The sequence below is a fragment of the Dipteris shenzhenensis genome, chromosome 19 (genome assembly GCF_047967505.1).
Source record: "Dipteris shenzhenensis isolate YYH24624 ecotype China chromosome 19, Dip_SZ_1.0, whole genome shotgun sequence".
NCBI lineage: Eukaryota > Viridiplantae > Streptophyta > Polypodiopsida > Gleicheniales > Dipteridaceae > Dipteris > Dipteris shenzhenensis.
In genome coordinates, this window is record NC_141614.1 from 40,997,105 (window position 1) to 41,020,638 (window position 23,534).

Sequence of the window (23,534 nt, forward strand, 5' to 3'; positions counted from 1 at the left end):
CTTCTATAATTGCATGGGTTGGAAATTGCACACAAGGGTAGGTTGTAGTGTCTACAATCATCCCATGGCTGCCTGCCAATTTATATGAATAGAAATGCTACAGAAATGTGTACCTGCAACTTGTTACTTGGCAAAGTGATCCCCATGTCCAATAGTCCCAAGAGACTTTGAGTCAAATGGAGTAGGTGCTTCACCTGCTTGTGCCAGCATGACTGCACAAAAGAACTACCATCAATTGCTGCATCATTTTTCCCTGCAGCCCATTTCGCAAAAGGTGACCATCCTGATGTATGGAATCTGATTATATGGGTATGTTGGCTGTGCACACTTTATACATGAATACACATGTTTCCAATGCAGAATGTGAGATTCATATGTGTATTTCACTTTTGCAACATAGAACTTGTGGAGATGGAAGAAAGGAAGGGGTTTTTTTTCAGCATGGACTATATTATTACTCACCAGACCCATCACCATCCCAGGGGCCATTTTGCTGCCCAATGATTTGTGCCCTTGATTTATTGGCTGAAGACTTTGCGAGTGAATTATTTGCAAGGAGTATCCCACATCCAATATCAGAGCCTACAAGGAGTATTGACCTGTGAATTAATTTCAATTACCAATACTTACCTTATGTTTTGTGAATACATAAAGGCAGGTTGTTCTTAGTTTCCTTGCTTTGTTCCATCACTGACTAAACTGCATCTGATTTTCAAAGGCTTCGCTGTAATATCAAAAGTTTCATGACTTTTTGTCTATATTGACTTGGTATCGTTCTAAAAGTAACCATAGTATATGTAAGTTGATGAAATTGTATTGCTTATTTATGATCAAAAGCAGGAATAAGCATGTATTTTGATGGGCTTGTTCCAGCTCTTTGCTCCTCCTTTGTGGTTTGACATGACAGTATTGGTGTCATTTGTTTTGCTTCAGGACAATCCCTCTGATAAAGATGTGAACCAGGGTACATTAGTTGTGTTTAATCTTGATGCATCTGTATCAAATGATGAACTTCGGCAAATATTTGGTGTCTATGGGGAAGTGAAAGAGGTATCTTCTGCATTTTTTTGGGATCAATGGCATAGTAACAGGACTTGTATATATATTCAGAGTCCAAATTGTGGTGCTTCCTTTTTGTCAACTTCTGAATGTTTTATCTTTCATCTGGAACAGATCCGTGAAACACCACACAAGCGACATCATAAATTCATAGAGTTCTATGATGTAAGGTCTGCTGAGGCAGCCCTCAGAGCATTGAACAGGTGTGACATTGCAGGCAAACAAATCAAGCTGGAACCTAGTCGACCTGGTGGTACTCACAAAAGGTGGGTTTTTAGTAAAAGAACCAATTTCATTAGTCTCGTTTTCAACATAAAATACTGCTAATCTACTTTAGGTGTCTAGCTTTCACCGTTTATGTATTTGTTTTGGGCAGTTTGATGCACCAACTCACGCAGGACCTCGAGCAAATAGAAAATTGTTCTGTCCAACAGCATACGATCACTCCTCCAATCAAGTCTCCTCTAGGTATGAACTTATTTGTTAGTGTATTCTACACATATACATGTGCCTGAATCAATAACTAGTCACATGCTTGAGAATGTCGCATCAGTCATGTCATATGGTGTGTGTAGACGGTTTTGTATGTTCCTAAAGATATGCAAAGTCGTGATGCTTTACTCTTAACACTTTTTGCATAAGTTCAACAATTGAGTTGTTGAAGGATTTGCTTTGGAGGGTCAATATGGCTTATGGCTAAATTGGCCTTTATCTTTGGAGAAGTTGAAAAAAGTCTTGAGTTTTGAGCTATAAAGCTGGAGCATTATTGGACTTGTGGATTCCATTCTCCATCCCCTCCCCTCCCCGCTTCTCCATTACCTCATGGTGCCCCGAGTGAGAGCCATAGAGCAGATAGGGGACAATAGAGACAGTTCAGACATGCTCGAGAGACATCAAGACTCGAGATGGGACCTTGGCATGGGCGATGCACAACTTTGATTGCTCATAGCAAACCTTGGCCAAAGGCCACACACCTTATGAGATTACTTTCATGAACTAGACTGCTTCACGTGTCTACAAGCGAGAGCCATGGAATATATTGGAGGATGACATCTGCAAATCTTAAACATGTTTCAGAGATGTCAAGGCTTTAGAGACTCTAGTCCAGCTTGCATAGAGTCTTGACAAAGTCCATCCCACCTGATATTTCTAATACGTAGATGAGCCGAGATCCCTTGACATTCTTCTTGTCAGGGTAATACCTGTGTGTGGCTTTGTAGTTTTTTTCTTTCTTTATGCTACATGTTGTAGAGGTGTGTTTGACACCTATAATTCATCTACATGGGGTGTATGACCATGGTGTATTTCAGATTTTGGTCTCATAGGCTTTTTTGGTCTCTCTCTCTCTCTATTTCATTTCATTTTGTATCTAGGATTTTTGTAGCCATTTTTGGCATCTTAGCGGTATTACGATGAGGCCACCTAGTTGGCGCATCGTTGATGATGTATTTTCCTTTCGGATGATTTTGTGTCCCATAGGCCATGTATGGCCTTCCGTGGACCTTTAATAAAATTTCTTTCTTTCTTCTTTCTCTCTCTCTCTCTCTCTTTCTCTCTCTCTCTCTCTTCTTTCTCTCTCTCTCTCTCTCTCTCTCCAGATCACGTGATTCCACAGGATGAGATAAAAAGTATCTTTCGGTTGGACCTACTCAAGCTCCACATATCGCAGACTTGGGGAGGGGACTAGGAGTTCCCCACCAAGATCCGTTTCCACCTTGATCATTTCCTCAGAGTATCGGTTGATGGAGTGATTATCAGACCACAATACTTGGAGGATAAACGAGTCTCACATACCCTGAGGATTGCCATCGGACAAATGCGGCTCTCATCCCATTAGCTGAGGATTGAGACAGGGAGAGCCACAGGTACACCAAGAGAGCAATGGATCTATAGATTACACGCTGGAGGAAGTGGAGACAGAGGACCATTTCCTTTGTACTCGCTGTGTGTACTATGAGATCCAAGGATGATATTATTGCTTATTGCAGGAGGGACACTGGCTTGGGCCTCTCTCTCTCCCGGCGGATCCATTTCTAGGACCAGGTCTACATCGGTCTCTGTTTGATGGAGATGTGACGACATAGAGAGCTTGATGCACCACATTAGAGAGTAGGAGGAGACAGTGGCCCATGCGGCTGAGCCAGACCGTGCCTAGCGACAGGTCATATACTTTTACACTTTTGAGTCCACCCCTGGACATAGGGGAGTCGAGGAGCGTAGGACTCAGCAAAGGGCCTTAGTGAGCCCTTTGCTTCAGCCCACAATGGCTTTTGTGATTGTACTTTGTCTCGTAGGCGCGCGAGGCATCCAAAAGATGTAAATACATCTCTCTCTCTCTCTCTCTCTCTCTCTCTCTCTCTCTCTCTCTCTCTCTCCACCTTCTAGCAACTTGCGCCACCTTCCAGCTACCCTTGCCAGCCTTCAGCCATCCCTGCCAACTCTGCTTCTGTCACGACAACTGCTGTACCAGCCCGCACCATTTCCAGCTGCTCCTGCGCCTCACACAAGCTCCTAGCTGCTGCGCCTCCAAATGGGCCTGCTTTAGGGTCCCTCCAACCTGCAACAGGGCAAAGAAAAAAAGGGCCCCTCTGGAAGCCCTATGGGCACCACTGATAGCACCAGGGCCTCCCAACAGCAGCGCCACCTGCACCACAGGCACTAGGGTTGTCAGGCCCTCCCGCGACTTGCGACAGGCCTCCTTTGTTGATCGCCTAGGAGGAGACGGCTCCCTATTGGCTGATTTGATGGTGCAAATACTAAGTAATATGCAGATGACATAGTCCTCATTTCGTCCTCAGCCGACGGCTTGCAGAAACGCCTGGAGTTCTTGGAGATGTTCTGTAGAGAGAGGGGCCTGACAGTCAACCTTGGAAAAACCAAGGTTATGATCTTCAACACATCCCAAGCAGTGCTTCATCAACATCAACGTCAACATAGTTTCACTCATTGTGGGGAGTCAGTGGAGATAGTGCAGTCTTACATGTACCTAGGGGCAGTATTCACGAGACCATGCTTCACAATGACCTCTGTCGCCAGCGCGACTCATACGAGGAAAGGGGGCCCTAGTCCTTTTAGAGAGATAGTGCTTCTAGGTGCATTTCCAGGATCCACCGACGAAGGGCTGGCTCTTTGACACTCTCGAGAGACCGACCACCATGTATGTAGCACCTTTTTGGAGGAGTGATCTTTCAGCTCTACTGACTGGAAGGGATTTGAGAGGCTACAGGTGATCATGGGATCTAGGATGATTCGGAGTAAGCCTTCAGTTCCCCATCAGATCATACAGGCAGAGTTCACCATGACACCGCTCCAGAGGGACATCCTCTTCCACACCGTGACTTTTGTCCACAGAGTTTGGGACCTACCTCAGTGGACATTACCGAGATTGGCACTGGAGTCATCCCGATGCCTGGCAAAGAGAGGCTTTGATACAGCATGGTATGCGTGAGTGTCCACATGGTTTGATAGCCACGGTATCCAGATGGATAGGCTCCCCCTCTTTCAGTACAACATGGATGCACCACCGAAGCCCCTTCCACATGATGAGATTAACCGTATCATACGGTTAGACCTTCTCCAGCTTCACACATCTTGGGCTTGGGGGGGGATCAGGAGTTCCCCACCAAGACCCAGTTCTATCATGACCACTTTCTGAGGATATCGGAGCATGGTCTCATCATCGAGCCTCAGTACCTGGAGGATAGGAGAGTGTCACACGCCTTGCGGATTGCTATTGGACAAATACGAGTCTCACCCCATCAGCTGTAGATTGAGGTTGGGAGAGCGGTCGGCATACCTAGAGAGCAGCGGGTCTATAGACTATGCACGATGGAGGAGGTCGAGACAGAGGAGCATTTTCTATGTGTTTGTCCAGCCTACTATGAGATCCGAGGGCAATACCACTGCCTCTTTCAATCTGAGCCAGTGCCAGATGAGATCGAGAGGGAGGAGCTCGAGGAGACGAGAGCATTATGGATTAGGAGTGAGACCCGTCATCACCACGATATGGCTGGACGAGAGACGCGGAGACCACACTCGACACGTGGGGTGGCCAGAGCACATGCGATTGAGGTTCGACCTATCTCAGCCTTCCTTAGAGGGGACCACCAGAGATGAGGCATTACTCTCGATGCAGCCCATCAGATACATAGATCCAAGAGAGCGCGCCCCTCGCCACCATGGCAGACAGCCCGACAGACAGATACGTGAGCTCTTTGCATCACATTAGAGGGCGATCAGGGAGCCGGGCTATATAGAGCCTCCACATGTACTTGGAGCTTTGGTTCTGAGTAGTTGATTGTCCTCTTTTTCCTACTATGTTTTGTACTAGTTCTACTAGTTTTTTCTTTTTTTTGGCATTCTTATCATTTAGCACTCAGCAAGGGCCTTAGTGTGCCCTTTGCTTCAGCCCACAGCGGCTTGTATGGGTTACATATATCTAGTATCTTGTCTCATGGACCCGTGAGGTCCGGTAATACAACTTTCTCTCTCTCTCTCTCTCTCTCTCATGCACAACATAATGATGCAAGAGATGGAGATTTGGGAATTGGAAAGTCTTTGTATTGAATGAGATTATTTTCTTTGTAAGAATGCAAAAAGGATGATAGGTGGATTAGTAGCTCTACAATGGTTGGGGATGGGCAAGGCATGAAGTAGTCTACAAGCAAAGCAAAATGAATCATCGGCCCTGTAGTGTCATAGACGCTAAATTTGTGTAGGCGAGAAGCTGGAACCATGGATAGGCTCAATTAAAGGAGGTTCATGGAGGAAAAATCTTGCACGTGGATACAAAGTAAACTAAAGTCATTCACATTGTGGGTCACCAAGTGGCCTTTAAATCTACTTGCTCTAGTGTCTTGTTTGTTTAATTACTCAACGTGGTTTGTGAGGTTGGTCATAATGGTAAATGGTAAGGCATTGGCCTTGCAAGGCGTTGTGGCAAATATGCTGAAAGGGGGCTATATAAAACATGAAGTTCTGCTATGCATAGCAGTCCAATCAATCAAGCAGGGATTTTCAAGGAAATGGCAAACTAGTAATAAATTTATTCTTATTCTCATCAGTTGTGACAGTAAAAATGCAAAGAAATACACGTAATTCAAAGTTTCTAATCTTGAATTGAAAATCAATGATTTCAGTCAAGGTGCTTCAAAAGTAAGAGAAGAGCCCTATTCATAACGCCAATAGTGGTAGCTCTGTCTAGTAGATGTCTCAAAGTAGTTAAGTTATTGTTTCAAAGCCATGTTACCAATGGATCTAGAATGCTAGCTTTTGTTGTATCTTATTTTTCCATTTTTCTTTAAAGAAGTAATAATTACTTAGCATGGTGGTCTTTTGTAAATATATGAATACTTATTGGGCCTATCATTTTGTGGCTTACTTGCGCTGCTTTTGATGATAGTGCAAATAGGGTGTAGTGTCCTCTATGATAATAGCATTATGGTTTCGAGATTTGTGATGAAATCTTACAATGTCTAGATTGCATGTGTTTTTTTTTAGTGTTAGCCTTCGTCATGGCTGAGTTTTCCCTTCACCTCTAGAGTGCCGACAGAAACTCAGTACGAAAACTTTGTATAAATGGATGCCCAGGTGTGTGTGGGTGTGTGGATTTGTATGTGTGAGAGCATATGTTTGTACTATGGTCTACACCCGCTGTTGACGTCAGTGGGGATGTCATAGTAGCTAGTCCCTGCTATGGGTGATGGAGTTTATGGTTTTCAACCTTATGAGTGACTATCATGAGATTGAAACTGCACTATGTTGTGTTTTTAGAGGATGAGTTTGGGAATGTTCCTGGACTCATCTAGGTATATGCATGTGTTTTGTTTATGTCGATATATGCTGTGTATGGGAAGACCCAGCATTTACATTTATGTGTACTATGTTCATGCATAATATTGTATGAAAACTTCTCTAAATTGACTAAGATGCTGATGTGGCAGAACCCGAAGATATCTTAATGTCTTCTTTATGTTGTAGCTCATGTTGCTCATAGGGGATTCACATGGAAAGGTAGCTGTGCGTTTGCCTAACCGGCTCCCTTCTTAAGTATTTTTCTGCTAGTGTTCTTTTAATGGGATTGCAAGGACATCATCTGACCCAAAAAGTCAGTGGAAAATTTGTGTGGCAATCATATTGCTATAATATCACTGTCTAGCTATGCTCTCTAGTGCTAGCCTTCTTCGTGGTCGAATTTCTCTAAACTTTCAGAGAAGCAATAGGAAGAAAGTGGCATGCTTGTTTTTATTGTGATGTATGAAGACCATAGGACACATATTTATGCATGTTGCCTGCACCTACTTTTGGACAGGCGTTGGCTAGAATAGGGAGTTGATAGAAGCCAGTGCTGTGCTCTAGGGTGGACAACATGTACTATTTGCTGTGCTTGATTTGAAGATTTGTGAGTGGATTCTCATGAAGTGAAGACTACATTTATGATATGTTGTTGGGAATAAATTGGGCCTTCACATGTCCTTTTAAAAGTGCTTGTAAAATGGAAGGGGTCAGATAATTCTTGTAATCTTATACTCTCATTGGACAAACGTACTAAGGGGGTTCTGCTATGGTTTTCTCCTGCATGCAGTGCGAGTGAGAGCTATGGGTAGTCACTTGGTTCACAATGGTCCAATTGCAGCTTGCCAGTCTTTGGGTCACACAGGCCTTGGAGTAAATCATTCACCTCAACGCCGTCCCCACACATTTTCAGAATTCAGCAATGGTATAGTGAAACATGTACAGTATAATCCATCCGCAGCAGCAGCATCAGTGCTGACAGAAAGGATGGTTTCCGATCATTGTCAGAGAACAGACAACAGTAGCGTTAATAATGTTTCATTTTGTAAACGTACCGACATCGGTATTCCCTTCACTTTTATTGAATTTGGATGTTTAGTTTCTCCATAACTTTCACCTTGATGGTTTCTTCAGAGCTACAGCAAAGGTCCATTGTCTGACCTTATTCTTCTTGTGTTTTGGTTGTCAGGTGGCAGGCCAGTTCTATCCTCACATATCAAATCATCAGGAAGTTTTACTGACCATGGGGTTCTATGCAGCAGCTGGAATTCCTTGTATGATAGCGAAAGTTCTCAAACCTTGTGGACCCTCTCACCAGGTGGGCCTGCTTATGGCTTCACTGGGTATCTGGATAGTTCTTATGCTGAGGTTGGCTCACATGCCCATCTTGTGACTGGTGCTCATTGTTCCCAACGTCATCATGTTGGGTCAGCTCCTACTGCAGGTTTTCCTCTTCTAGATAGGCATCATGGGCACCTTAGAGAGCCTTTAGATGCATCGTCTCTGATAATGGCATGCAACTCTGTTGGCACTTTAGGGCTACACAGAAAGAATGGGATCCAAACCCATGAATCTGGCAGTCAATGTCATATTACCTCAGGCACTGGTTCAAGCAATGGTTTGGTGGATTGTGGAGCTTATCTAAGTCCATTGTTAATGTCACAACAAGCAAGAGATAGCGTGTTCTCAAATGGTGTCCATGACATTTCTCCTTCTGCTTCTGAATGGGGTATTGAAATAGGCAAAGGTCGTAAAAGTAACAGTGCCATAAGCCAAAGCGATAAGAAGCACTATCAGCTGGACATCAATCAAATACTGCGGGGGGAAGACCTTCGAACCACTCTCATGATTAAGAACATACCAAATAAGTAATTTCTCATTGAGACTACTATGAGTAGATCTGGTTTACAGTCTCTGACTGCTAAAGCTATAAACCTCTGCCGCTGAACCTTTCAATTAAATTGTTTTTGTGCAGGTATACTTCAAAAATGCTGTTGGCTGCCATAGACGAGCATCACAGAGGCACATATGACTTTATCTACCTTCCCATTGACTTCAAGGTTGGTTATTGTAACTGTTTACTAGTCATGTTTAGAAGTTGTTAGACAACAAAACTAGGGGGTTGCATGAGAGGGATATCAACTTTCAGTTGCATAATGTCCTTGATTTTGGTAAGCTAGTTCTTCGTCTAGATAAGTTTTGTTTAAATATGTGCTTCATGTTCTGCTCTTTATTACTAAAAGGAGTTTTCTATTATCAAAGATACATACTTGCAGAGCATACCTATATTAAAAGCATAAGGGCTGCCTCTATTCAATCATATATATGTGTCCAGCAGTCTGTGCTTGCTGAGGGCTGCTCCAGATAGTGTGATGAAGGGTGGTGATGTCACTGGATAGCAGGGTCTTCCACAGTCAAAAGCACAAAAATTTAGGCTGCTAAAGAGCTAGCCTTCACATTTAAGTGATATTGTATTCTTGTATCTGTGATAACGTGTGGATGACTCTTATATTCATAGGAACTTGTGGATATAAGAGGAATATAGTCTTCCATATAGTTGATTTGGAAAAAACATGAAATTGGTTTCCAACAGGGGATGTGAGAACCAATTCAGCTCTCCCAACCTCAAGTGAAACAGATCAACCGGGGGATACTGAAAGATACAAGTTGATGGGAAGAATGGGCTATCCCATTTTTTTTTTCGGGGAATTGTGAGCTCCTGCTGAGCCGCCGCGGCCCCCCTGGCTGCCCCGCTGCCTTGCCCTGTCCGCCCCTGTTGCTCCCCCTCTGCACTCCCTCGCCCTCCCTGCCGCCCCTTCTGCTCCTGCCGCCCCTTTTGCTCCCGCTACCCCTTCTGCTCCCGCCTCTGTTGCCTCCCCCTCCGCCTACTGCGCCCTCGCCAACTCTGCCTCCCGTCACCTTGCCTCCCTTCACGTCCGCCTTCTTCGCTCCATCTCCTCCACCTCTGCCTCCCGCCACCTCCGCCTCTTCCGCCCCCGCGTCCCCCTCCTCTCCCCCGCCGGCTCTCCTCTCCCGCCTCCTCTCCGCCCTCTTGCCCTCTCCTTCCCTCATTCTCTCCCTCCTCGCCTTCTCGCCCTCCTTCCTCCTCCGCCCTCCCTGCCCTCCTCTTCCACTTCTATCCTTGCCCCCTTCACCCCGCCTCGTCTCCGCCTCCCCCTCTTATGCTTTTCTTCCTCACCCTCCCTTTTTCTTCTTCCTCCCTGCAGTGGGAGCACTTGTGCTTGTTAAGGCGAAAGAAAGAACCTTGGTGGCGACCCTTGGTTTGGCCAGAGGGGCTCTATGGTAGCACCCTCGAATCCCACAGCCATTAAGGTTCTTCTTTCCCCAGCAGACAAGCAACAGGTACAGCAGGTAGTTCAGTCCCTCCAGGACAAGGCACTTGTGGACAGAATTGTGGGCCTCATGCCTACAAGGAGACAGGTGCGAGAGTGGATCCAGGCAAGCTTGGCATTAGAGGGAGAGCACATCCAAGAGGTCACCACCTATGGACGAGGTGTTTTCCTCATCCAACTGAGCTCCCTCGACAATGCCTCGACACTTGTGAAGTAGAGCCCCATCCTCCTTGGCCCGCATGTTGTCTATCTCTTTCCTTGGTATCATCGGTTCACAGTGGAGGACATGGATACGACACACCATGTTCCACGTTTTTCGATCACATTCCGCTTCCCAGGGCTCCCCAAGGAGTATCGAGCCATCCTCCCTTCCATTGGTCAGGCATTTGGCATAGCGCTTGAGTCCCCGCCAGAGTCAGCTGCCTCAGTTCTAGCAGATGATGGAGTCCCCAGGATTAGGCTGGTGGTTGAGAGCCCAGAGTCCCTCCCAGAGTTGATCCTTCTCGAGACCCTGGAAGAGGCATACTTTGCCCGAGGGTGGAGATCTCTGGGTTACTAGGCGAGTGTCTTTGCTGCAGACAAATGGGTCACCTCACCAGAGATTGCCCCCATGGCCTCCCTCGTGTGCCTCCTCTCCCTCCTCTACAGAGTAGGCAGAGTCAGCAGGCCGGAGTTGAGTGCCCTCTGAGGCAAGAGCAGCATGAGTCTCAGACCCCATGGGTTATCCCCTCAGAAGGAGATTGGACACAGGTTAAAAAGAAAAAGAAACCAAGCAAGCAGGCCGATAAATGTCGCAGGCAAAGGGCCAATCGCAAAGAGAGGGATAGGGTTGACCGAGAGGCCTTGAACAGCAGGAGCCACCTCCTCCAGCGGCAGGGGCCACCGCCCATCTAGCCGATCCTCTAGCTTCGGAGGTTCAGCCTCCGCACCAACCCTTGCAGCAGCAGTGAATCCCAGGAGCTCCAGATGCGGCGATGGCAGAAGTCGCAGACGCTAGTCGGACGAGGGCCGCGGAGGAGCTGATACAGAGCCCCAGCGAGCCTGATTAGCAGGGGGGCCTGAGGTCGTCCTTATCCCTCCTCCTCCCTCTCCCCCTCCCCCCCCTCCCCCTCCCCCTCCCCCTCCTCCTCCTCTTCACTTCCCCTCCCCCTCCAGGGTTCCCCTCGTCCCCTCCCCTCCCCTCAGCCCCTCCTTCTATGGTCACTCTCATGGTCCTTCGGTCTCGGAAGGGGGGTTTGATCAGTGCAGTGGGATCTTAGACACACCTTGTTTGGAAATTTTTGTTTGCCTCCACAGGGTTGGAGAAGTGGTCCCCGGAGGTGTTTGATGCTATTTTAGGTGAGTAGATTACACTCATGATGGATGAGTGGAGGGAGCCACAGGGACTAGATCTTTGGTACGCCCATGGTGCGGAGGTGAACTTTCAGTTGAGCTTCTTCACGCCCGAGAAGCCGGTGTGTGGTTTGGCGACATGAGTTATCAGATTGCCGCTGGAGGCAAAGGTGGAGCAGGCAAACTTTTGGTCCCTCCAGAAGTGTGCGGAGCTATTCAAGATGAAAGCCTCCTTCATGATGAAGTGGGCACGGTGTCATGACAAGAGAAATGATTATTTACTTAATTAGAACCTTATTATTGTTAGGCGCCAATTTGATGGTGCGGTTATATGTTTGTATTTATGATCGATCAAGCGGTGTAAATAGTACCGCTTAACTATAATTTTGCTCCTGCGAATGCTCCCACCCCTCCCCGCTCCCGTCTACCTCCCTCCCTCGCGCTGCGCGTCCCCCTCCCCCCTTCCCCTCCGCCGCTTCTCCGCTCGCAGCCGCCGCACCTTCCCCCGTCCCCCTCTCCTCCTTCTTCGCCCGCCATCCGCCCCCCCCCCCCCCCTCCTTCTTCCTTCTCCGCCCCTCCACCCTTCCTCGCCTCCCCCCCCTCGCGTTGCGCTACCACCCCTTTCCCCACCCTGCCACCCCCCCCCTTTCCCCTCCCCCCTCTCCTCCTTGCTTCCCCGCCCCCCCTCGCGTCGTACTGCCACACCCTCGCCCTCCTCCCTCCCCTTCCCCGTCCTGCGCCGCGCTGCCACCCCCCCCTTCCTCCTTCTTTCCTCCCCTCCCTCGCCATTCTCTCCCCACTCTACCACCTCTCCTCCCCCCGCCGCTTCCTCGTACATCCCCATCCCTCCCTCTTTCCTCCCCCGCCTCCGCTCCATTCCTCCCTCCCTCGCCTCTGCCACTTCCTTTCCCCCACCTTTTGGAGCTTTCGCAGTTTGTCGGTGCGGTATGGCAGCCGTAAGTCCGGAACCAGTGGCCCAGACGGACCCCCCCCTCCTTCAGCCTACCGCATAACACTGACAGAGCATCAGGTCTCCTTGGTGAAGCAGGCCGCCACTGACTTTTCCCAGACGTCCGTTTATGGGAGAGTCATTGGCTACGCCCCTTCACGAGTAGACATCAGGGACTGGTTACGGTCCACTCTTTACCTTGAGGACAGCCACATTGAGGTCGCACTCATGGGACGTGGTATCTTCTGGCTCAAGCTCTCCTTAGACAGGCTGCGAGCGATATGGTCAGACGGTCCCCTACCTCTGTGGGTAGGAAGATCATCCTTATGGTTCCATGGTATAGGGGTTTCAGTGTAGCGGACTTCGATGCTCGCTTCCGCATTCCCCGCCATCCAGTTACCCTCATCTTCCCAGTTCTCGCAACAGAGCTTCGCCCGATCATCAAGGACTTGGGGGCGCACTTTGGCTGGCTCATGCAGGACACCTTCGTTGATGCGGCGGCAGCCCAAGGGGTGCCACATGTCAAAGTGGCAGTCCTAGATCCGCAGAGTATCCCCTCAGAGTTCGAGATTGAGACGGACACAGGTGTGGTGATGCAGCGCATTATGGTCATTAGTCGCCCAGGTCAGTGTCTGAGATGCCACGGCTTCGGGCACTAGGCGCGCTCTTGCCCTCACTTCACGAGGATAGAACCTCAGATGGCCCCCATCCAGGCAACTTAGGATCTCCCCCGCCAGGCATCGACACCCCCTCCCGAAGGGGAAGGCTGGACTGAGGTCAAAAGGAAACGGAAAGGAAACAAAACAGTAACAAAAAAGCCCCCCCTCTCCAGCAAGAGACCCCTGTGGTCACCAGTCAGCAGCAGCCCGGTAAGGGGAAGGAGAAAGGGAAGGAGAAGGTCAGCCAGCCTCCCCCTCATCCTTCACCCTCCCCCCCCCCCCCCCCCCTCCTCCCCCCTCCTCCTCGGTTCCTCTATCTCCCCCCCCTCCAGGACCCCCCCTGGCACCTTTGGTTTCAGCCCCCCTCTCTCCCTCGAGCATGTTCCCGCGGGAACCCCCCCATCCGCTTGCATCGCCTGCGGCCCCGAAGCCAGCACAGACCTCCTCCGCGCCTATCCCCCCTAGCCCAGTGGAGGGGAGAGGCCCTTCCCCGCAGACAGCCAGCACCACTCCAGCTCCTTCGACAGCCAGTACCCCTCTTTCTGGTTCTGACTCCTCATCTTTGTCCCCCCACCCAAGGGCAGCTCCTAGAGCTCTACCTTTGGAGTTTTACTGAGTAGGACCTTGGGATTACTTGGATGCAGCTGGTATTGGCTCCTTCCCTGCATGCCTAGACATCAGCATCTTCTTCCTCCGAAAGGGGACGGAGGGTAAGGTGTCCGTCCTTGCCCCTCATGATGGTCCTAGCTACTCCTTCACTATCACTAGTGACGGGAATGAGCAATGGACGAATGAAACTGTTTGGGAGACGTCCCAGCATGTGTGTGGTTTTGGCACCTTGATCCCAGGACGAGCGCTTTGGGTGGGCTTGAATATTGAGGGATCCTGCATAGGCATCCTCAATATCTATGCCCCGACCGACCTTAGATGGAGAGCCGCTTTTTGGAGCTCTTTGACAGACTTGTTGCCAGAGATGGATTCTTGGATTGTAGGAGGGGATTTCAATAACCTTGAGACTTTAGAAAATCAGCAGGGACGGGGCCCAGAGTTCGTCGGTATAGCTCAGGTGGAGCAGGTGGAATGGGACTCCTTGTTCGCTGTGGGAGGACGGGACAGTTGGAGGGAGCCTTCCTTCTACAGATGGACAGGGAGCCTGGACTTCTCTTGGGGTTACAGGAGGGAGGGAGGCAGACTTTTGGAGCAGTTGGACCGTTTCGATGTCAGTGATTGGGCGATAGGCAGAGGTGGAGAGTCAGGGGTGGTTCCAGGGACGACCCTCTCTGACCATGCCCCCGTCATCCTAGTCCTGGACTCAGCCTCTCATTCCTTACCTCCCAGCTTGTGCCGGATCCCAGACTCCATCTACTTGAGAGCAACGGTTCGCAGCAGGATAGTGGACCTATGGGAGCAGGATTGGGACCCCATGGGGGATATGGCAGCTCAGGTAGCTCAGGTTCTTGCCGAGTCTAGTCTCATATGTCAGCAGGAGGCGACTCTGGTCAGGCAGCAGTGGTGGGCGAAGGAGAGAGGTCTCAGACAAGACCTTGCCTCGATACAGCGGATGCAGCAGTCTTCTCCAGGCTCTGAGGAGCTCAGACGATAGGAGGTTAGAGCCCGAGCCATGTTGGAGGAGATCACCCAGCAACGCTCAGAGTTCTCGTTTCATGCTTCCAAGTCCTTTTGGGCTAGGAAAGGGGACAGGATGTGCAGAGAGTTCTTGAAGACTCATGGCCAGAGGTCAGCAAGGGAACAGCTCCGATCTCTTAGAGCGCAAGATGGTAGTGTCAGGACAGATCCAGACGAGGTCAGGGACTTGGCGACAGATTTCTACAGATCCCTGTTCCAGCAGGAGCCCCCAGAACCTCGTGCCCGCCGATGCTGGGAGGAGGTGTGGAGGTATACGCCGTCGCTCGTGCAGCCTAGCATGAGTGAAACCCTTCTCACCCCATTCACCGTGGCAGAGATGCAGGATGCTGTGAGCGATATTGAAGGGCAGAAATGCCCAGGTGAGGATGGGCTCTCTAGAGCTTTCTTCACCACCTTCTGGGAGCAGATCCACTAGCCCTTGCTCGCAGCCTTCCAGCGGACAGATGCCAGAGAGCCTTGCGACAGGCTTGATTTGCCTCATCCCCAAAGGGGGGACCCTCCTCCCGACTGCCTATAAAATCCTTGCCAAGATGATCAATAGCCGCATCCGACCCTTGCTACATGACTTGATCCATGACACCCAGACCGGTTTTGTCCAAGATCGCAGCATTTTGGACAACATCTTCACATTCTCAGAGGCGACGGAGTGGGCCCAGCATAGTGGCCAGCACCTTGCCATACTCCTTCTTGACTTTGAGAAGGCGTACGACAGGGTAGATTGGTCCTTCTTGGAGGGCTCACTTTCTCGGTTCGGTTTCCCGGACGAGTGGATCAGAGGTATTGCTAGCCTCTACAGATTGGCCTTCAGCCGGGTTATCATCAGTGGCAGGATGGGGGAGAGATTCATCCTCGAGCGCTCGGTACATCAGGGCTGCCCGCTTGCGCCCTACCTCTTCCTATTTTTTGCGGAGGCCATGACTCACTTCCTATGAGCCCGTACCACTGGTCTTCGAGGGATGCGCCTCCCTATTCGGGATGATGCAGAACTTTTGGATTCCGAGTATGCAGACGACACGGCCCTGTATGTGCGGGATGATATCGAGTCACTGGAGCGAGTGAGACTGTCTTTAGAGGTTTTTTGCCTAGCCGTTGGGGCGAAAATCAACTGGCATAAGTTTGTTGGTTTTCTTACGGATCCGAGAGCCAGTTCACAGTGGGGTATTTTCCTGGGGTTTCGTTGGATCCCCAGAGCACAGACGACACGTTACCTAGGATTCCAGGTAGGGCTGGATATCACGCCGGCTCAGCAGTTCCTACCGGTCCTAGTTTCCATACGAGGGAAGCTAGCCTTCTGGAGCACGGCTCGGCTATCTTTGGCAGGTAGGGCCCTTGTGGTCAATCAGGTCTTTCTAGCCACCGCTTGGTACGTGGCTTCTTGCTGGTGTTTCTCGAGATCGTGCGTAGCCCAGCTGAGGAGACTGGTGCGGAACTTTCTGTGGTCTGGCTCAGATAGTTCCGGCACCACCAGAGCCCGGGTCGCCTGGCAGACGGTCATTCTCCCCCAGACAGAGGGCGGTCTTGGCATCATAGATCCAGAACTGCAGAGTCAGGCGTTACTTGGCAAGTTAGTCATCCGTGGTCTGACCCCAGGAGGGCAGACGTGGAAGCTCTTGCTTCAGCATGGTCTCAGTGCGTGCATCCCCCCGAGAGGGGGCGATTGACAGCCGTCTATCCGGTGGATTTTCACTTCAGTCCGGCTGACTCAGCCCCGCTTCCCCTTCCTCCGCGGCCTCGTCTCGGTCTAGAGGAAGTTGCGGCACAACCTCTCTCAGGTTCCCCCCAGCTGTCGAGAGGAGGTAGACAGACAGCCCCTGATCTGGAGCAGCCAGGTGACAGATGATACAGGTCGCCAGCTTGGAGAGAGATCCCATATCCCATGGGCGCTCTGGGCGCATGGGCCTGCGCACTCGCTCTGGGTTTTGAGGGACATCTATAGCCAGTTGGGCCTAGGCGAGCTGGCAGCAGCAGTAGGTACGGCACGTGGGATCCAGGCTCAGCGAGCGGAGATTGATGCTGCCATTCCTACAGGTTGGAGGATTCCAGTGATCACCAGACAGCTCTTCCCAGGAGATGAGAGGTGGCTAGGGCAGATCACACCCCGCGGCATTCCTTTGGTGGTTGCAGGCCTTTTCTCGGACTCCTCGATCCACTTCTTCTCCGTCGCCGATGGTAGCCGTCTCCAGAGCAGAGAGGCCGTGATCGACCCCCAGCTTCCCTGGCAGCGCCTTCGCATCATAGGGTTGCAAGGGAAAGCGTGGCATATAGACCCCCTGATTGTTCAGGACAAGGAGTGGAGACTCTGGATTTGGGAGGGTCGCTCCTTGACAGAGGTGGAGTGGGACTCAGGGGAGTGGCGCTGGCCACCACTAGAGACCTCAGAAAACCCTACCCCCTTCTTCTCATACAGTGCGCGTACCGGTAGGCGTGCTCTTGGGGCTCTCCAGCACAAGCTACCCACCCAGGCACATAGTTGGTATGCCCAAGGGATATCTCTGGTTTTTCTTCGTACAATCTGGAAGACTCTTTGGGCAAGTTGGCGGCCGAGGAAGATCTCTTATTTTCTTTGGATGGTGGTCCACAAGGGGCTACCAGTTGGGAGATGGCTGAGGCAGATGGGGCAGGAGGGGCACTGCCAGATGTGTTTTCAGGAGTTGTCCCTGACTAGATCTATCTAGGTAATTGGGGCTCGTTGGAATTTGACAAGCAGGAACTTTCACGTAAGAGATTCAGTGAGCTTGCTACCATTGAGGTTGGCTGGGAGAAAAATATGTGCCTATGCCCGTGATTGTGAAGAGGAAGTTAGGCGTTAAATGTTTTCACGTAATATTGTGGTATGAGAGCTAAGGCATATGCGGATGAAAACTCCCTGGTCATATTTCTACTGCATGAAGAGATTAACTTGTCCTTGTTTGGGTTTTTCCAAGTAATTGAACCAGATGAATATTCCTGTTGTGGCTCAGCTACACCCTCGTTGGAGACCCAAAACACCTCGCCTCTCACTGCTAATTTGCACGTTGTGATTAAATATATGCCTTCTAAGTTTTGTTGGAGTATATGCTCGTTTATTTGCCTCGGTGTTTGAGTTAATTCAGATTGCAGATATTTCCCTAGTATAGGGAAAAGATATTCGGTTTGGTTCTCAACTATTTTCAGTTGATGGTTACGCCTGGTTAGACACCTTTGGGGTTAGGAGATTAAAAAGCCGTTTGTAAATACAGCTTTATGCAGTGTTTTATTTGTTTAAAAAAAAAAAAAAAACACCTATCAACCTAAATGGAAGTAGAAGAAGAAGCTTCTAGGGTGGATCCCGTAGAGTCGGGAGTTCGGCCGAACCCGCAGGTATCGCGCCCAGCAGGCTATACACTATCTGGCAGAATTGCAATATTAGAAGATGCCTTGCAACAGATTTTAGCGCAACAGTTACAAGCAAATGCAGGGCAATCTGAGCTCAGGAAAATGGTTCATAGTATGTTTGCTAGACCATCTCGAGAAGAGAAAGGTAAATCTCCAATGGAGCCTGAAACCAGTGTTCATACGGTCGAGCCTAGAAGGGCTAAGGTGCCTAATATTGCGAATTATAGGCCAGAAAAGTATTTTGGTCGGATGTCTGACCGTAGTTCCGATATCATAGAGACTTGGTTACACAAATGGGACGAAGCCTTCGCCATTTGTGAAATCAGGAATGATATGAAGAAAATCTGCGAGGCCACCCATATGTTTAATGAGGCAGCAGATAGGTGGTGGATAAAACAGTAGAAAGATGGTATGGCATCCACTACTTGGGAGGGGTTTAAAAAAGAATTTAGAAAACACTTCTTATCTCCTGACGAAGCATCCCAAGCTTGGGATCAGTATCGAAACCTTCGTCAGAGAAATTTATCAGTGGCAGAATACACTGATAAGTTCAGAGAAAGTGTAATGAAAGTTTATGAACCTCTACCTCAGTCAATCCAGGTAAAAGATTTTATCTTTGGACTGAACAATCGGATCAAGATGGAAGTTCGGGCTAAGTATGCGGACACGCTAGATGAAGCAATTGCCATAGCCCTAAACTATGAAAAAGCCAAAGGGAACAGACCAAGTGGGTTTGTGCAGGTTGGGACTCGGTATGAGTACGCGAAGAAAATTGGGTTTAAGAAGAAGTGGATTAGCAAAGGGAGTGCCTCACAGCCTAGTGGTCAAGCCAAGTAGGCGAAGCTAGTCGAGACTCCTAAACCAAGTACCACCATTGGAATGAAAAGAAAAGTAACACCAATGGCAGCCCGGGCTTGGTCGAAGTCTTCTTTGAACCCAGAGCAAAGAGAAAAAGCGAGGAGAGAAGGCTTGTGTTTTGGATGCCTTCAGCCTCATCAGTGGAAAGACTGTCCACGAAACAAGGATCGTTGGATGGCTGAGATGGTGATCTCAGAACGCGACGTGGAAATGGAGGGAAGTCCTAGAGCAGAACAGATGCAGATTCAGCTAGCGAGATCTTCTCAAAGATCAATACTTGTTTTGTTATGTGTGTCTGTTGCTAAGCTAGTAACTAGTGCACCTGATAATGTCCTATCAAAGCCCGCAGTAACGGGGTATACAACCTTTAACGATACAGAGTTAATTAAGATGAAAGGGCAAGTAGCCAATCATGATGTCATTGTGTTACTTGACTCAGCGTCAACACATAATGTAATTAACTCCAAGCTTGTAAAGAGGCTGAAATTAAAGACTAGCCTATCTGACTATGCATATACAGTCAGAATGGCAGACGGGAGTTCAACTGAAGTATGGGACCAAAGGGTTACTCAGTTGGAACTTCGAATTCAGGACTATGCTGAGAAGCTCGATTTTGAAATGACAAAGCTTGCTCATGCTGACAAAGCCCTGGATAACGCTTGGAATTCTAGGAAGAATCCAGCCATAGATTGGAAAAAGCACATTTATCAATTCAAGATGAATGATGTGCTGTATGTCTTATGAGGTGAAAAAGATGTACCTCAAGGACCGTTGGTTTTGGTAATGGAAGTTTGAAAAGCTCAAGAAGAGTTTTTGTTTCTTTGTACAGCATCGGTAGAGCCGATTGATGGTTCTTCGGCTAGCACTGATGTTACCCAAAATGGAGAGATGGTCAAGCTGGCTGATCAAATAGCAGAGGAGTTCTTTGATTGTTTAAGGGATGAGTTACCTTGTGGGTTATCTCCAGAGCGGAATGTTCAGAATAAGATTGCCTCCTTATAGATTAAGTTTTACTGAAGAAGCGGAGGTACGAAGACAACTGGAAGAATACCTCAGGCTGAGGCAGATTCAACCTAGTTTCTCACCTTTTGCTTCACTAGTGATATTAAAAAAAAAGAAAGATGATACTTTTCGCCTCTGTATAGATTACAGAGCATTCAATAATATCATTATTAAGCACAGGTATCTGATGGCTCGGATCGATGATTTGCTAGATGCGTTACATGAGGCCATAATTTTCAGTAAGATAGATCTTAAATGTGGCTACTATCAGATCCGTATTAGAGTCGAGGATGTGCATAAGACCGCTTTTAGAAGCAGGTTTGGACATTATGAGTTTTTGGCAATGCCATTTGGACTTACCAATGCTCCAGCTACATTCGTCATGTTGATGAACAATTTACTGCGTCCGTATATCAGGAAGTTTGTAGTACATTTTATTGACGATATTCTTGTGTTCAGTAAAAGTATTGCTGAACATTACGAATACTTAAGAATAGTGTTCAGTACTTTGAGGAAAGCCAGTCTTTATGTAAATAAAAAGAAAACTGTACTGTGTATGGTAAGACTTGAATATTTAGGACTCATTATTACTGTTGAGGGGGTAGAAATGGATCCAAAGAAAGTGGCTGCGATACTGACTTGGCCTATCCCTCAGAGTTTGACCGCTTTGCGATCATTCTTGGGATTTGTCCAATTTTATCGAAGGCATATCAAAGGATATTCCGAAATAGTATCGCCATTGACTGATCTGACCTCAGATAAAGTACCTTTTATATGGGGACAGAATCAACATGAGAGTTTTAATAGCATAAAACAAGCTGTGGTCTCAGGATCGGTGTTAAAAATAGTTGATCCCCAGAAACCGTTTTTTCTTGAAACCGATGCAAGTGGCATTGCGGTAGGAGCAGCTCTTCTCCAAGAGGGAAGGCTAGAGTTGTATGATGTTGTCCATGCTCTGAAAACATGGAGACATTATTTGTATGGGTCAGAGTTGTATTGATGTTGATCATGATACTCTGAAACATTTTTGTAAACAACCTGACTTGAGAGGCCGCCAAGCTAGGTGGGCAGAACTCATGCAGGAGTTTAACTTGATGATTCGGTACCAAAGAGGGAAGGATAATAAAGTTGTTGATGCGTTGTCATGCATTATGCATAATATGAGTTTCACGGTATTAGAAAGTGCTCTAATGACCGAGATAAGAGAAACTCAAAAGGTGGACGAGTTTGTCCAGAGCCTGTGGTGTAAGGCTCATGTATTCAAACCTGGGGAAAAGGATGACCTGGCATCTAGAAAAGGCTAAACTTATGCAAGATATACCATAAGAGATGGTATGCTGAAAAGAAATGGCAAGGTGGTAGTACCTAATCAAAATGATCTCTGGCAAAGAGTCATTCAACAATGCCATGATAGCCCATGTGCAGGACATCCAGGTTTCGAGAAGACATATGATCTTATGAAGCGAGATTTCTTTTGGCCAAAGATGAAAAAGCATATTCATGAATATGTGACATTGTTTTTCGTGTCAGGTAAGTAAGGCAGAGCGGGTGAAGCCACCCGGACTTTTACCACCTCTGGAAATACCACTAGGTAGGTGGGAGAGCATTTCCATGGACTTTATTGTAGATCTGCCTACGACACAAGGTGGTTATGATTCTATCCTTGTGATAGTTGATCGTCTTACCAAGATGACTCACTTCATTCAAACTAGAGTCTGTTAGAGCCCCGCAAGTGGCGGATTTGTTTATTAAACATATATTTCGTTTGCATGGATTACCTAAATCCATAGTGTCAGACAGGGATGTCAAATTTACCAGTCATTTTTGGACTGCAGTGTTTGAGACACTAAGGACTGAGTTGGGAATGAGTAGTGGGGATCATCCAGAAACGGATGGTCGGCCGGAAAGAATCAACCAAAGTTTAGAGGATATGCTTAGAGCATATGTATCATTGAGGCAACATACATTAGACAAGTGGTTGCCATTGTTAGAATTTTCCTACAATGATAGAAAACATTCCTCTACAGGGTTCAGTTCGTTTGAGCTGAACTATGGTTATAGACCAGCAAATGCAACTACAATTGGAGTACCTCAGAAAGTGCCTAGTGCTGCGAACTTTGTAGTTTAGATGTAACCAGATTTTACTATCCTAGTCTCTTATTCAGATCACGGGAGTAGCACCTTGATCTTCCACCCAGCCAAACTGCCAAAGCTTCCCAGCAAGAGAGAGAGAGCAATCTCTAAATCACGTAAATCATCCAATTCTCCACTTCTCTCACTAGCCTTGACAGACCCCAAATCCCTAGATAGATCTAGATGCCACATGTCATCCATATAGGGCCTTCCTAATGCAACATTTCACCCCTCTCTTGGGATGCATTTAATTCCTTGCCCCTAGGCACATTCTTTGCACTAGGCCCTTGGTCTCAGATCTATCTAGTCTCAGAAAGTGCCTAGTGCCGCGAACTTTGTAGTTCAGATGCGGGAGATGCTAGCACTTGCGAGAGCTAACATCCGCCAGGCTATGGATAGAGCCAAGGTGTATGCGGATGAAAATCGGTCTATAAGAGTATTTGAAGAAGGAGAAAAAGTTTTTCTCAGAATTCCTTCGCACTCGAAGTCGTTGACTTCAGGAGAGTGTGCTAAGTTATCACCTCGATACTGTGGGCCGTGGTTAATTCTAAAGAGAATAGGTAGTGTAGCCTATAAATTAGAATTGCCACAGGGGTGTAAGGTGCACCCGGTTTTTCATGTTTCACGTTTAAAGAAATTTTTACATACTGGTGACTCACTAATCGAAGGTGTGGTTTTGTTTTAGGAGATAGAGGATATTGCAAGGCGCAAACCAACAAGAATCCTGGACCGAGGAACAATGCAAATACGAAATCGGAAGATACCCACGGTGTTGGTTGCATGGCATGGTCAGCCTCTATCCGAAGCTACCTGGGAATCCGTATATCAGTTGCGGAGAGTGTTCCCAGACTTTATCATCGAGGACGCTGATGTCTGAAGAGGGAAGGAATGTTACGCTCTAGCCGAGGTAGCATGACCTCGGAAGAATCAGTCGACATTTCCCTTATAGGATCTATCTTTGTAATATATGTGTTTACGCTTTATGTAAATGATCGGGAGGGATTAATGTCAAGGTCCTAGGTGAGGGCTGATAGCACTACTCCAACTATAGTCGGATTGGCTGGTCTATAACCATAGTTCAGTTCAAACGGACTGAACCCAGTAGATGAATGTTTTCTATCATTGTAGGCAAACTCCAACAATGGCAACCACTTGTCCCATGTATGTTGCCTCAATGACACATATGCCCTCAGCATATCCTCTAAAGTCTGGTTGACTCTCTCCGTCTGACCATCCGTCTCAGGATGATCCCCACTACTCATTCCCAACTCAGTCCTTAGTGTCTCAAATACCGCTGTCCAAAAGTGACCGGTAAACCTGACATCTCTGTCTGACACTATGGATCTAGGCAATCCATGCAGACGAAATATATGTCTAATAAACAAATCCGCTACT

At 48.0% G+C, this 23,534-nt stretch overlaps 1 protein-coding gene across 7 annotated transcripts in view; it reads left to right on the top strand.

Annotated features, from left to right (window-relative positions):
- LOC147890477 (protein MEI2-like 5) overlaps positions 1 to 23,534 on the top strand; it is a 105,194-nt gene that overhangs the window by 50,879 nt on the left and 30,781 nt on the right. For all 7 annotated transcript variants that reach the window (XM_087390346.1, XM_087390343.1, XM_087390341.1 and 4 more), the window contains 6 exons: positions 934 to 1,050; positions 1,174 to 1,325; positions 1,436 to 1,527; positions 7,643 to 7,915; positions 8,042 to 8,720; positions 8,828 to 8,912. In XM_087390346.1, coding sequence (XP_087246472.1) covers positions 934 to 1,050; positions 1,174 to 1,325; positions 1,436 to 1,527; positions 7,643 to 7,915; positions 8,042 to 8,720; positions 8,828 to 8,912 — 1,398 coding nt within the window. The remainder of the gene's footprint in view (positions 1 to 933; positions 1,051 to 1,173; positions 1,326 to 1,435; positions 1,528 to 7,642; positions 7,916 to 8,041; positions 8,721 to 8,827; positions 8,913 to 23,534) is intronic.